Source organism: Thalassophryne amazonica, chromosome 4 (genome assembly GCF_902500255.1).
Source record: "Thalassophryne amazonica chromosome 4, fThaAma1.1, whole genome shotgun sequence".
NCBI lineage: Eukaryota > Metazoa > Chordata > Actinopteri > Batrachoidiformes > Batrachoididae > Thalassophryne > Thalassophryne amazonica.
The window spans coordinates 131642238-131657894 of record NC_047106.1 but is presented as its reverse complement, the minus strand read 5'-3'; the positions used below and the strand labels follow the sequence as shown (position 1 = coordinate 131657894).

At 41.8% G+C, this 15657-nt stretch overlaps 1 protein-coding gene across 2 annotated transcripts in view; it reads right to left on the bottom strand.

Annotated features, from left to right (window-relative positions):
• The window catches only part of LOC117508750 (CUE domain-containing protein 1-like), a 79451-nt gene that overhangs the window by 44220 nt on the left and 19574 nt on the right, over positions 1-15657 (bottom strand). For both annotated transcript variants that reach the window (XM_034168578.1, XM_034168577.1), the window contains exon 4: positions 5312-5438. In XM_034168578.1, the coding sequence (XP_034024469.1) occupies positions 5312-5438 (127 nt within the window). The remainder of the gene's footprint in view (positions 1-5311; positions 5439-15657) is intronic.

The following is a 15657-nucleotide window of genomic DNA, read 5'->3' as shown; positions in this document are numbered from 1 at the left end:
AACTGCACCACAGACTAAAACAGTTAAATGTGGTCTATTAAACATTAGGTCTCTCTCTTCTAAGTCCCTGTTGGTAAATGATATAATAATTGATCAACATATTGATTTATTCTGCCTAACAGAAACCTGGTTACAGCAGGATGAATATGTTAGTTTAAATGAGTCAACACCCCCGAGTCACCCTAACTGTCAGAATGCTCGTAGCACGGGCCGGGGTGGAGGATTAGCAGCAATCTTCCATTCCAGCTTATTAATTAATCCAAAACCCAGACAGAGCTTTAATTCATTTGAAAGCTTGTCTCTTAGTCTTGTCCATCCAAATTGGAAGTCCCAAAAAACAGTTTTATTTGTTATTATCTATCGTCCACCTGGTCGTTACTGTGAGTTTCTCTGTGAATTTTCAGACCTTTTGTCTGACTTAGTGCTTAGCTCAGATAAGGTAATTATAGTGGGCGATTTTAACATCCACACAGATGCTGAGAATGACAGCCTCAACACTGCATTTAATCTATTATTAGACTCTATTGGCTTTGCTCAAAAAGTAAATGAGTCCACCCACCACTTTAATCATATCTTAGATCTTGTTCTGACTTATGGTATGGAAATAGAAGACTTAACAGTATTCCCTGAAAACTCCCTTCTGTCTGATCATTTCTTAATAACATTTACATTTACTCTGATGGACTACACAGCAGTGGGGAATAAGTTTCATTACACTAGAAGTCTTTCAGAAAGCGCTGTAACTAGGTTTAAGGATATGATTCCTTCTTTATGTTCTCTAATGCCATATACCAACACAGTGCAGAGTAGCTACCTAAACTCTGTAAGGGAGATAGAGTATCTCGTCAATAGTTTTACATCCTCATTGAAGACAACTTTGGATGCTGTAGCTCCTCTGAAAAAGAGAGCTTTAAATCAGAAGTGTCTGACTCCGTGGTATAACTCACAAACTCGTAGCTTAAAGCAGATAACCCGTAAGTTGGAGAGGAAATGGCGTCTCACTAATTTAGAAGATCTTCACTTAGCCTGGAAAAAGAGTCTGTTGCTCTATAAAAAAGCCCTCCGTAAAGCTAGGACATCTTTCTACTCATCACTAATTGAAGAAAATAAGAACAACCCCAGGTTTCTTTTCAGCACTGTAGCCAGGCTGACAAAGAGTCAGAGCTCTATTGAGCTGAGTATTCCATTAACTTTAACTAGTATGACTTCATGACTTTCTTTGCTAACAAAATTTTAACTATTAGAGATAAAATTACTCATAACCATCCCAAAGACGTATCGTTATCTTTGGCTGCTTTCAGTGATGCCGGTATTTGGTTAGACTCTTTCTCTCCGATTGTTCTGTCTGAGTTATTCTCATTAGTTACTTCATCCAAACCATCAACATGTTTATTAGACCCCATTCCTACCAGGCTGCTCAAGGAAGCCCTACCATTATTTAATGCTTCAATCTTAAATATGATCAATCTATCTTTGTTAGTTGGCTATGTACCACAGGCTTTTAAGGTGGCAGTAATTAAACCATTACTTAAAAAGCCATCACTTGACCCAGCTATCTTAGCTAATTATAGGCCAATCTCCAACCTTCCTTTTCTCTCAAAAATTCTTGAAAGGGTAGTTGTAAAACAGCTAACTGATCATCTGCAGAGGAATGGTCTATTTGAAGAGTTTCAGTCAGGTTTTAGAATTCATCATAGTACAGAAACAGCATTAGTGAAGGTTACAAATGATCTTCTTATGGCCTCGGACAGTGGACTCATCTCTGTGCTTGTTCTGTTAGACCTCAGTGCTGCTTTTGATACTGTTGACCATAAAATTTTATTACAGAGATTAGAGCATGCCATAGGTATTAAAGGCACTGCGCTGCGGTGGTTTGAATCATATTTGTCTAATAGATTACAATTTGTTCATGTAAATGGGGAATCTTCTTCACAGACTAAAGTTAATTATGGAGTTCCACAAGGTTCTGTGCTAGGACCAATTTTATTCACTTTATACATGCTTCCCTTAGGCAGTATTATTAGACGGTATTGCTTAAATTTTCATTGTTACGCAGATGATACCCAGCTTTATCTATCCATGAAGCCAGAGGACACACACCAATTAGCTAAACTGCAGGATTGTCTTACAGACATAAAGACATGGATGACCTCTAATTTCCTGCTTTTAAACTCAGATAAACTGAAGTTATTGTACTTGGCCCCACAAATCTTAGAAACATGGTGTCTAACCAGATCCTTACTCTGGATGGCATTACCCTGACCTCTAGTAATACTGTGAGAAATCTTGGAGTCATTTTTGATCAGGATATGTCATTCAAAGCGCATATTAAACAAATATGTAGGACTGCCTTTTTGCATTTACGCAATATCTCTAAAATCAGAAAGGTCTTGTCTCAGAGTGATGCTGAAAAACTAATTCATGCATTTATTTCCTCTAGGCTGGACTACTGTAATTCATTATTATCAGGTTGTCCTAAAAGTTCCCTAAAAAGCCTTCAGTTAATTCAAAATGCTGCAGCTAGAGTACTGACGGGGACTAGAAGGAGAGAGCATATCTCACCCATATTGGCCTCTCTTCATTGGCTTCCTGTTAATTCTAGAATAGAATTTAAAATTCTTCTTCTTACTTATAAGGTTTTGAATAATCAGGTCCCATCTTATCTTAGGGACCTCGTAGTACCATATCACCCCAATAGAGCGCTTCGCTCTCAGACTGCAGGCTTACTTGTAGTTCCTAGGGTTTGTAAGAGTAGAATGGGAGGCACAGCCTTCAGCTTTCAGGCTCCTCTCCTGTGGAACCAGCTCCCAATTCAGATCAGGGAGACAGACACCCTCTCTACTTTTAAGATTAGGCTTAAAACTTTCCTTTTTGCTAAAGCTTATAGTTAGGGCTGGATCAGGTGACCCTGAACCATCCCTTAGTTATGCTGCTATAGACGTAGACTGCTGGGGGGTTCCCATGATGCACTGTTTCTTTCTCTTTTCGCTCTGTATGCACCACTCTGCATTTAATCATTAGTGATCGATCTCTGCTCCCCTCCACAGCATGTCTTTTTCCTGGTTCTCTCCCTCAGCCCCAACCAGTCCCAGCAGAAGACTGCCCCTCCCTGAGCCTGGTTCTGCTGGAGGTTTCTTCCTGTTAAAAGGGAGTTATTCCTTCCCACTGTAGCCAAGTGCTTGCTCACAGGGGGTCGTTTTGACCGTTGGGGTTTTACATAATTATTGTATGGCCTTGCCTTACAATATAAAGCGCCTTGGGGCAACTGTTTGTTGTGATTTGGCGCTATATAAAAAAATTGATTGATTGATTGATGTCTGACTCCATGTCCGCACATTAAAAGGAGCATTCAAACAACCGATAATCTTAAGTATACCCTCAAAGTCACGGTACATGGCTCGAAGTTTTGCGATGAGAGCTGAGGTGAACCCAAACGCTCCCAGCATTCACCACAGATAAGCATGTTCAACTCAATCAGTTACCTTTTCTTGTTTTATGGAAATAAGGCCAAGGTTTATGTCCAGTGAAAGTGAGTGGTCCAAAACACCTCTAGCTTTGATATCTGCTAATCCACTAACTGCAAAGTTAACTTTTATAAAGCTAAACCGATAAACCACTAAAAAATTTAGCAGAGGTTACTGCTAACAGCTAACTTTTAGTACTGATTCGGTACACTGTCTGCTACTGATAAGCCAGTTTCGAGTTTAAGCACCACCGCGGCTTCTGAGTAAAATCAAAGGCGATTACAAATCCCGAATGAACATTGAGCAAGAGCTTCTGTCTTTATGCACCCTGCACGATGTGTCCCTAGGGTGAATAAAGTGTGCGGGCCACAGAGCTTTTGTGGTATGATCAACCTACACCAATAAAACAGTCAGATTCTGTAGACTACCAAGTTTATGCTTAAAATGCATTTATTCTCCATCTCGTACAGCTAGCATGCTGACATAGTATGGTACTATGCTTCCTATCCTTTTAAAGTCTTTTTTTTAAAGCAACAGAACAGGTCTCAGTCTCAAATTCATCTAAATTCGGGGTCTGTTAGTGAAGCACAGGACTAACGGCTAACAATTACCTTAGTAATTTCTCTGTTTTCATGTCGCTTTACTGCTGATGAATTATACCTTACATGTAGGTTATTTTTGGCCTCTGATTCTGCTCTTTTTCTCTGTCCAAGGTATGGATGACATCACATAGGACTGCAGCATTGATAGCTACAAACCGCAGGGTGCCAGAATGCTTATGAGATGCCAGGCCTGAAGCTGGTGCCGCACACTGCAGTCTGCATTTGGAATGGGCATTGTCATAGGAACAGGCCCACTGACTGCATGAGGAATGCTGGGTGACCCCTGCATGTGGTGCAAAGGCCTGTGTGGACTTCTCATCAAATGCTTCTTCTTTTCTTTTGTTATAATGTGTTGGTTTATTTCCTGTTTTCTATTTCTTCAGCTTTGTCAAAATTTGCAACTGTTAGAATGGCCTAAGCAGTGGGACACCCCTCTGAGTCTGGTCTACTTGAGGTTTCTTCCTCAATATCATGAGAAGAAGTTTTTCCTTACCACTATCACCTGTGTGCTTACGGTAGGGATTGGTAAGGTTAGACCTTACTTGTGTGAATTGCCTTGAGGCAGCTTTGTTGTGATTTGGCACTATATAAATGAAAAAGTGAAATGAAAGATTATTAGGGAAATTTCCCAACAGCCAAGCATATAACGTATAACACCACGTCACTGTTTCTTTTTCAAACACGTAAACAACAAAATCCATATATGAAGATTATGCTCATTCAGTGTTAGGGTTTTTGCAGCAATCACCTCCCTTGCATTTACAGTACTTGCAGCAAAGGATCCCAGCTACCCGAAAATACAGCTGTATTTGAAGTAACACTTGAGACAAAAAAGGGTGTGGTCATTTTCAGGCTGTTTGTCCTGGACAGATTTTGGCACATATCCCAAGTTGTTCACTGGGGTCATATTAGTCTAGAACAGTTGAGTTATCCTCTCCTAAATGATGTGCATACATGTCTTAGACTAAGCGCATAGATTTACTTCTTGTTGTTCTGACATGAGGATTAAAAAGCCTAAGGTTTAATGTTAAAAAAATATATAATAATAAAATTCGCTCAAAGTAGAATTTTTTTTTCCAGTTTAAAAAATTAAATGGGTCATTTTCTTCTTTACATAAATACTGGATAAACACGGAATTTTGTAGGGGAGGAGAGAAGGGGCTTAAATAAAAAGTTGCATCTTGTATTCAGGTTAATTTCAGTGAAAAGAGAAAACTGTAGGTGTGTGTGCCATCATATTTTTACCTTTACACCATCTATCTGCTGTGGCGCAATCCGCAGAAAGTCATCCGGTAGGTTTCCAAGCAACGGCGGGTTCCAGTTTTTATAGCTTCTGACCTGCTGATGACAGGGAGGTGGCGGGGCTTCAAATCTATTAGAATATGTGAAACAACAAGAAACACCATCATTATGTACAAACTCTAATAGCTAAACTGTTAACATATCCAAAGCCCTACAGAATCATCACAATGCATTATTTATATATTTTTAAATTGCCCACTTCCAAAACACTTATTTGTTTCCCATGTCTGACTAATGGTGAAGACAATCTGACAGACATGACTTCTGACAATACTGTTAAATTTCAATTAATGTTTTGAAATTCAGGATACAAGACAGGTTCTGAAAACAAAACAATAAAACCATCCTTTAATGATTGAGAGTTTAGCGGCTGTGTGTCTATGTAATGTACGTACACACACACACACACACACACACACACAGTTGTATGCAAAGGTTTGGGCACCTCTGTCTCCGTCTCCTGTCTATCCGGTCTCTTTGTTCTCTGGGACTTCTGCACTTTGTCCAGGGACCATCGTGGGCACCCACATGCCGTGAGGGCTTTCCGGACAAGTTGTTGTTCTTTAGCCCTTCCCTCTGCAGTTGTGGGCACCTGTAGGGCTCTGTGTTGAAGAGTCCTGATCACCCCGAGCTTGTGTTCAAGGGGGTGGTTTGAGCCAAAGAGCAGATATTGGTCAGTGTGAGTGGGTTTTCTGTAAACCCGTCTGGAGCTGCCTGTTCTCTCCAATCGTAACATCACAGTCCAAAAAGGAACAATGGCTGTTTCTGGCATCCATGACTGAACTTGATATTGGAGTCCACCGAGTTGATGTGTTCTGTAAGTCCTCAACCTCCTGTTGCTTGATTTTAACCCATGTGTCATCAACATATCTGAACCAGAGATGGGGAGGGATGCCCGTGAAAGACGTCAAGGCTCTCTTCTCCATTCGCTCCATGTACAGATTGGCCACAATGGGGGATACCGGAGACCCCATCGCACAACCATGGATCTACCTCTAGTAATTCCCCCTAAACAGGAAATACGTGGTGTTAAGACAGATCTCCAAGAGTTGGCAGATGTGGTCTGGTGTGAGTTTGGTCCTTTCAAGTAGAGACACATCCTCCAGCAGTCTCTGCCTCGCAGCTGAGACAGCCTTAGCGGTGGGGATGCAGGTGAACAATGATGTCACATCAAATGACACCATAGTTTCATCTGCCTCCAGCTGAAATACCTTGATCTTGTTCACAAAATCTTGTGTGTTCTCCACATGGTGGTCTGAGTTACCCACTAGAGGAGACAAAATCCACTTGAGGTGCTTGGCCAAACTGTACGTGATAGAATCTGTGCTACATACAATAGGCCTGAGTGGCAGGTCCTGTTCGTGGATTTTGGGCAGTCCATAGATGCATGGAGTGGCGTCCCCACAGTCTGTAGTATGCCTGCCTGTCGATGACTCCCTCTTTCTCCAGGTTTTGGAGGTAGTTAATGATTTTCTTCTTATAGCTGCTTGTGGGGTCTCTCTTCAGATGCTCGTATGTATTGGAGTCACTGAGCAAGTTGTTGATATTGGCCTCGTAGTCCGATGTGTTCAGAACCACCGTGCATCTGCCTTTATCCGCTGGCAGGATAAGGATGCTTTGGTCCTTCTGGAGTGCTGACAAAGCTTTCCGTTCTTCTCCGTCAAGCAACCTTGTCCAGTAGAAGATTCAAGCTTCTCTACTATGGAAACCACCTGGACAACTGAGAGCCTTCACAGAAAGAATTCAAGATCAATGAATCTATGGTATGTAAGTGGAGGAAACAAGAAAATGAAATGCGCCAAGTTAAAAAGACCAAACTGAGTTTCCGCAGAAACAAAGCAAGGTGGCCACAGTTAGAAGACCAACTCGAGCAATGGGTCATTGAACAAATTGAATTGAACATTGAACAAATTGTAACCTCTTCTGCACATATCTTTTATTTAACAGAGGGACTTTTCGGGGGATTCTTGCAAATAAATTAGCTTCACACAGGCATCTTCTAACTGTCACAGCACTTACAGGTAACTCCAGACTGTCTTTGATCATCCTGGAGCTGATCAATGGGTGAGCCTTTGCCATTCTGGTTATTCTTCTATCCATTTTGATGGTTGTTTTTCATTTTCTTCCATGCATCTCTTTTTTTTTTTGTCCATTTTAAAACATCTGACCAATGTCTTGAACGTCTCATTTTCCTCAGGCTTTCAAAGAGAAAAGCATGTTCAACAGGTGCTGGCTTCATCCTTACATAGGGGACACCTGATTCACACCTGTTTGTTCCACAAAATTGACAAACTCACTGACTGAATGCCACACTACTATTATTGTGAACACTCCCTTTTCTACTTTTTTGGTTTTTTTTTACTAATAGCCCAATTTCATAGCCTTAAGAGTGTGCATATCATGAATGCTTGGTCTTGTTGGATTTGTGAGAATCTACTGAATCTACTGGTACCTTGTTTCCCATGTAACAATAAGAAATATACTCAAAACCTGGATTAATCTTTTTAGTCACATAGCACTACTATTATTCTGAACACTACTGTACATCAATATTTAGTAGATCCTCCTTTTGCAGAAATAGCAGCCTCTAAATGCTTCCGATAGCTTCCAATGAGAGTCTGGATTCTGGTCGAAGGTATTTTGGACCATTCCTCTTACAAAACATCTCCAGTTCAGTCAGGTTTGTTGGTTTCTGAGCATGGACAACCCGCTTAAAGTCACACCACAGATTTTCAATAATATTCAGGTCTGGGGACTGAGATGGCCATTCCAGAACATTGTACTTGTTCCTCTGCATGAATGCCTTAGTAGATTTTGAGCAGTGTTTAGGGTCGTTGTCTTGTTGAAAGATCCAGCCCCGGCGCAACTTCAACTTTGTCACTGATTCATGAACATTGTTCTCAAGAATCTGCTGAGGCCATGCAGCCACACAGCATGATGGAACCACCTCCAAATATTACTGTAGGTAGCAAGTGTTTTTCTTGGAATGCCGTGTTGTTTTTCAGCCATGCATACTGCCCCTTGTTATGTCCAAATAACAAGGGGCAGTAGAATAGGAGGGCTTCTTAAAGAAGAACTAACAGGTCTGTGAGAGACAGAATTCTTGCTGGTTGGTAGGTGATCAAATACTTATTTCATGCAATAAAATGCAAATGAATTACTTAAATATGTGATTTTCTGAATTTTTTTTTAAAGATTCTGTCACAGTTGAAGTGTACCTACAGTAAAACTAAAACTTACAGACCTCTCCATTCTTTGTAGGTGGGAAAACTTGCAAAATCGACGGTGGATTAAATATTTATTTGCATCACTGTAGTTGAACGATGCACAGAGACACTATCTACAGCAAGATCATGTTATAGGTCTTTGGAGCAGGTCTGTGGGTTGACTATGACTGTTCTCACTATTCTTTGCTTCATCTTATCTGAGATTTTTCTTGACCTGCCACTTCAGACCTTAACTAGTACTGTGCCTGCGGTCTTCCATTTCCTCACTATGTTCCTCACAGTGGAAACTGACAGCTGAGATAGCCCAGCTCTGAGATAGCTTTCTGTATCCTTCCCCTAAACCATGATGTTGAACAATGTTTGTTTTCATGTCAAATGAGAGTTGTTTAGAGGCTCCCATGTTTACACATTAGAATAGATGCAAAGATGGGAAAGACTGTCACCTTAAATACCCTTTCTCATGATTGGATTCACCTGTGTAAGGAGGTCAAGGGTCAATGAGCTTACCAAACCAATCTCGTATTCCAATAATTAGTGCTAAATGTATTCAAATCAATAAAATGACAAGGGTGCCCAAATTTATGCACCTGCCCAAATTTGTTTAAATAATTATTGCATAATTTCTGGAAATACTAGAAACTTCATTTCACTTCTCAAATAGTGTGTTGGTCTGCTATATGATATATTTAACTGAAATTTCTGATCCAGACAACTAATGATTTCTAAAGGAAAATTATGAAAATTATCAGGGGTGCCAAAACCTTTGCATATGACCGTACATAGATATACAAATAATGAATGTTTATGAGTTCAAAGGTATGAATATTTCATAAAGCGAAAGATGGAATCTTCCATTCAATGAGGTGAAGCAGAGTTGAATGGAACATTCCATCTTTCACCACATTAAATATTCGTTCCATTGAATAAATGAAAAAAGCATTCATTATTTGTTTTATATAATGCTGCGTTCACATTCACTGAGGAGGCCCCAGTAAAGACCCAGAACACACCTCCTCCAGGAAGAGTTAGCGGACTAGGTTGAGGATAGGGAAGTGTGGGATGAGATGCTTGGTCTACTGCCACTGCAATAAGCATGTTTGAAATTTGCAAGATCTGGGACATACTTTGGAAATCCCTTGCATATCTGCAAAGCTTCTAACACTGTTGTGCACGCCGTACCATCACTGGGAGGTTTACCGGAAGCACCACAGTTATGCTACAGTTATACTACAGGTGGGCTACAGTACAAGCAGTTTGTTATAGTTATAGACCGTGACCTTCCAGGGTGCAAACCTGTGAACCTGAAAATATGAATTTTAGCATTTAGGTTAACAGTAAGAGCAGCATAGTCACCTCACAGCCAGAATTGTAATACATGTTCACCATTTTGAAGGAAAGGTGAAAACTAATAAAATTACACAGCAACATTAACTTATAGAGAGAAGGCAGCATGCTCATTTAGTGACAAGAGACTAATCAGAGGTTTGTGCCTCCAATGGGTTGTTGTTCTGTTATCAACATCTTGGCTACATTTTTAGGAATAAGCAAGTCTAGTATACTACAGGCCTGGCGTGCCCAACCAGTCAATCTCGATTGACCGCGGGCTGAGTTCCAGTTGATCACATGAAGAAGAAAAAAAAAAGTCTGTCACTGGACTCTAGAGGATTTAGTGCTGCTATAACAGACTGATGCAGAAGGTGACAGCAATGCACCAATAAGAATGCTGGCTGCTGTTCAACATCAAAGAAGGAGGATTATTTTTTCATTTATTCAAATGGAAAATCCATCTTTCATATCTGCAATGCAAATGATGACTTTACTGAAGAAAGGGAATTTGGAGCAGCATTTCAAAATGAGCCACAAACTTCCCAGCTAAATCACCTCTACACACCCAAAAAGTCCAGGAACTGAAGTCGGCTAACAGCACGTTCCATAAATATGGAAGGCATGATGAATGTGGCGAACAAGATTGCATGTTCTGTTCGGGCCAAGAGTCTGCAGAAGTGTTTAATCCATGCGCAGGTGGAAGAGGCGTGCAGACAGAAAAGGCTTTTTGCACCGAGGTGTAAATTAGGATTTACAGTAGTACACTTCTATTTGCACCACCCTCATCTACGCAAATTTCATTTATGTTAGTAACACTGTCGCAGGGTTCTGCTCAAATCTATAATAATAATGGCCGAGTCCAAGATTTCCCGCAGCAATACACTTTATTCAGGGCCAGCCATTTAAAAAAAAACCACAAGGAGGGGAGAAAAAAAAAAAATACTCAGACACCATATGGACAGGAAACTTACAACAGCAGTAACAATGCATCAAGACCAAAGCTCCAACACCATCTCCTTTACTGGCAGAAACATCCCCCCTAAATACCCAAAGCCCCACCCCTGGGCATACCAAGAGATAATCAGAGGGGAATGTTTTTAACACTGCCCAAACAGTCTATAACGCCAAACCAAAACTCGATCACAATAATAAAAATTCCTTACCCATCTTTGGTACCCAAAAATAAACAACAAAATGGAACAAATCAGACAAGAAATCTACACACACAAAAATGGTTCTGCCCGAGGTCAGCTGACCGCTTGAAGCTCACCACAATGTGCCATTTAAAGCGCAACCAGAAAGCGCTTCGGTTTAGCCCCAAAGGATAGCTGAGAGCAGCGCAGCAACAGGTAAGAGAGTTTGTTAACATTCAATATCCAAAATATGGACATATAGACCCAAAGTGTGCACCCTCAACCGCGCTACAACTGGGGGGAAGTGTATATGAATTCAAGCAGAGAACCAGCGCGCTGTAATCACACGGTCCCTGAGCACAGAGGGAGAGCGAAGGAGGAGTCAAACTCCCTTCCCAGAAGCAAGCTCTCCAGTGACCACTTGACAGCCAGGCCCTCCTTCTCCACCGTCGAGTACCTGGTCTCCCGAGGCAGCAGCTTGCGGCTTAGATACAAGATGGGTTGCTCTTCTCCCGGAGTACCCTGAGCCAGGACAGCTCCAATCCCAAGGGCAGATGTATCTGTCTGGACCAGAAACCTCTGGCTGAAATCGGGACTCCGCAGGATGGGTGGCGTACACAGACAAGTCTTCAGGGTCTGGAAAGCAGTCTCGCAGTCCTCACTCTAAACGACAGGATTCCTCTGATCCTTCGCAGTGAGGGAGGTCAGGGGAGCGACAATGGAAGCAAACTGCAGGACAAACCTCCTGTACCAGCCGGCCAGCCCCAGAAAGGACCTCACCTCCTTCTTCGTGCGGGGCCGTGGACAACTGCGAATCGCATCCACCTTGTCCAGCTGTAGACGGACCTCACCATGCTCCAGCCGATAGCTGAGGTATTTAACTTCCTCCTTGGCCCACTCACACTTGGCCGGATTCAACATCAAGCCCGCCTCTTGAATCCGGCTCAGGACCGGTTCCTGGTGCCACAAGTGCTCCTCCCAGGTGGCACTGAAGATGACAAAATCATCCAAGTAAGCAGCGCAGCAGTCTTCACTCCCACGCAAGACACAGTCCATTAGCCTCTGGAAGGTGGCAGGTGCTCCATGCAGCCCAAAGGGCATCATAGTAAACTGGAAGAGGCCCGCGGGTGTCCGGAAAGCAGTGTAAGGGTGACAGGACACTTCCAACGGCACCTGCCAATAGCCCTTGCAAAGGTCCAACGTTGTAATGAACCGGGCCCGTCCAATCTTCTCCAGCAAGTCATCAATGTGAGGCATTGGATAGGCATCAAACTCTGACAATGCGTTGAGCTTCCGGAAGTCAATGCAAATGCGCAGCGAGCCATCCTTCTTTACCACGATGACCACTGGACTGCACCACTCGGACCGTGATGGTTCGATCACCCCCAGAAGCTGCATTTCCTCTACTTCCTTCAAAAGCTTCCCCACCAGATGTTGTGGCACCTGGTATGACCGCTGGCGGATTGGACCCCTCTCTTTGAATTCAAGCAGAGAACCAGCATGCTGTAATCACACGGTCCCTGAGCACAGAGGGAGAGAGAAGGAGGGCCACGCAAGGCAGAGAGGGACGTGGTGCTGCAAGCACAAACATCTACTACCGTGATACAAATTAAACTTTAATATCCCCTTATTTGCACCATGATTGTGCAAATAAAGATTTGGTAGTTCTCCATACCATTGTTTTACCATATTTACACCACCCAGAGGTAAATTTCTGGAAAGGTTTTCTGAACAGTTTCCCCAAATTAAAGAATTTATGAAATGTTCAAACCATGCTGAATATGCACAGCTTTTGGATTTAGCCTTTCTTACTAGTCTGGATGACAAGCTCAAGGACAAACCCATCATCAACATCAGCTCTGTGAACATGCTTAAAAGCAAGTTACACCTGCTATCAAGCAGACTGCAACAGTGTGATCCAACTTGAACTAGGTGTTGTATTATTTGGGTTGTTTGTTGTTACGGGCCAGTCCAATAGGCCTACTTGTGCTTATTCTTTGCACCATGCACATTTACTTCAATAATATATTATTATTATTAAAATCTTTATCTTTGTGCCAGAAAATTGTGTTATTACAACCCCAATTTCAATGAAGTTGGGATGTGTAAAATGTAAATAAAAACAGAATACGATGATTTGCAAATCTTCTTCAACCTATATTCAGCTGAATACACCACAAAGACAAGATATTTAATGTGCAAACTGATAAACTTTATTGTTTTTGTGCAAATATTTGCTCATTTTTAAATTGATACCTGCAACACGTTTCAAAAAAGCTGGGACAGTGGTATGTTTACCACTGTGTTACATCACCTTTCCTTCTAACAACACTCAATAAGCGTTTGGGAACTGAGGACACTAATTGTTGAAGCTTTGTAGGTGGAATTCTTTCCCATTCTTGCTTGATATACGACTTCAGTTGGTCAACAGCCTGGGGTCTCCATTGTTGTATTTTGCGCATTATAATGTGCCACACATTTTCAATGAGCGACAGGTCTGGACTGCAGGCAGGCCAGTCTAGTACCCGCACTCTTTTACTACGAAGCCACGCTGTTGTAACACGTGCAGAATGTGGCTTGGCATTGTCTTGCTGAAATAAGCAGGGATGTCCCTGAAAAAAAACATTGCTTGGATGGCAGCATGTGTTGCTCCAAAACCTGGATACCTTTCAGCATTGATGGTGCCACCACAGATGTGTAAGTTGCCCATGCCATGGGCACTAACCACACCCCCATACCATCACAGATGTTGGCTTTTGAACTTTGTGCTGGTAACAATCTGGATGATCTTTTTCCTCTTTTGTCCAGAGGACACGACATCCATGATTTCCAAAAACAATTTGAAATGTGAACTCATCAGACCACAGACACTTTTCCACTTTGCGTCTGTCCATTTCAAATGAGCTTGGGCCCAGAGAAGATGGCAGCATTTCTGGATGTTGTTGATGTATGGCTTTCGCTTTGCATGGTAGAGTTTTAAGTTGCACTTGTAGATGTAGCGATGAACTGTGTTAACTGACAATGGTTCTCTGAAGTATTTTCTGGAGCATTAAGATCCTTTACACAATGATGTCAGTTTTTAAAGCAGTGCCGCCTGAGGGATCGAAGGTCACGGGCATTCAACGTTGGCTTTTGGCCTTGCCGCTTACGTGTAGAAAGTTCCCCAGATTTTCTGAATCTTCTGATTATATTATGGGCTGTAGATGATGGAATCCCTAAATTTCTTGCAATTGAGAAACACTGTTCTTAAACTGTTGGACTATTTTTTCCACTCAGTCATTCACAAAGTGGTGATCCTTGCCCCATCTTTGCTTGTGAATGGCTGAGCCTTTTGGGGATGCTCCTTTTATACCCAATCATGACACTCACCTGTTTACAATTAGGTGTTCTTTGAGCATTCATCAACTTTCCCAGTCTTTTGTTGCCCTGTCCCAACTTTTTTGAAATGTGTTGCAGGCATCCATTCCAAAATTAGCAAATATTTGCATAAAAACAATAAAGTTTATTAGTTTGAATATTAAATATCTTGTCTTTGTGGTGTATTCAATTGAATATAAGTTGAAGAGGATTTTCAAATCATTGTATTCTGTTTTTATTTACATTTTACACAATGTCCCAACTTCATTGGAACTGGGGTTGTACTGTATATTGGTGCACAATATATTGTGGCTATGCTATGGCTATCGATATGGCTTGGTAGATCTCGATACACTTTGAACTTTAAAAGCAGATCTTGGATCAAAAAGGTTGAGCACCCCTGCTATAGGCCATAAGACTCACTGGTGCCAGTACTTTATCTCAGTATTGCGTAGCGTGAAGTGGATTAGAATCTAATATCAGTAGATATGACACCACTCCGAAACAGGTTACTTTGCCAGCCAAAGCCGGTGGCCTTTTACAGCTGGGTGGACTGAGATAATGCAGATTAAGTGTCTAGTCCAAGGAGATAGACAGGCACCATGAGCAGGATTTGAACCCAGGTCTACATATTGGCAGGGCAACTCCTTCACCACTGAGTTACCTGCTCTACTAGATTTTGAAGAGACTTAGGAAAAACAAATGCTGCAAACTGTGTCTTTGATGACGAAGACAGCATGTGACATAGAACCTTCACTACTCCTTTCCCTTGTGAAGCAGCATTCCATTTCCATCAGTACAGTGGTAGGACTGTGCCTTAAAACTCCACATCTTAATTCTTTTATTACTAACGGAACAGACTGACGACAAAAACTCAACACCAACCTGAAATAAAGCTTGGATAAAAGCGACTGCAGTCAAATGCTTTAGAAATAGGAAGAACACGTTTCTGTGTGGAGCTTTCACATTCTCCCCAATTTTGCGTGGGTTCCCCCTGGGTGCTAAGCCTTCCAACCACCTTTAAAGACATATAGTTTAGGTGAACTGGTGACTCAAAATTGACCGTGGGTGTGAGAAAATGTTTGTTTATATGTGTCAGTCTTGCGATAGACTGGCAGCTTGTTCAGGACGTACCCAAACTCTTAACCAATGACTACTGGGATAGGCTACAGCCCCACCGTGACCTTTAATTAAAATAATAAGCAGGTTTAGACAATGGATGGCTGGAAGTACATTAACCTGTTTA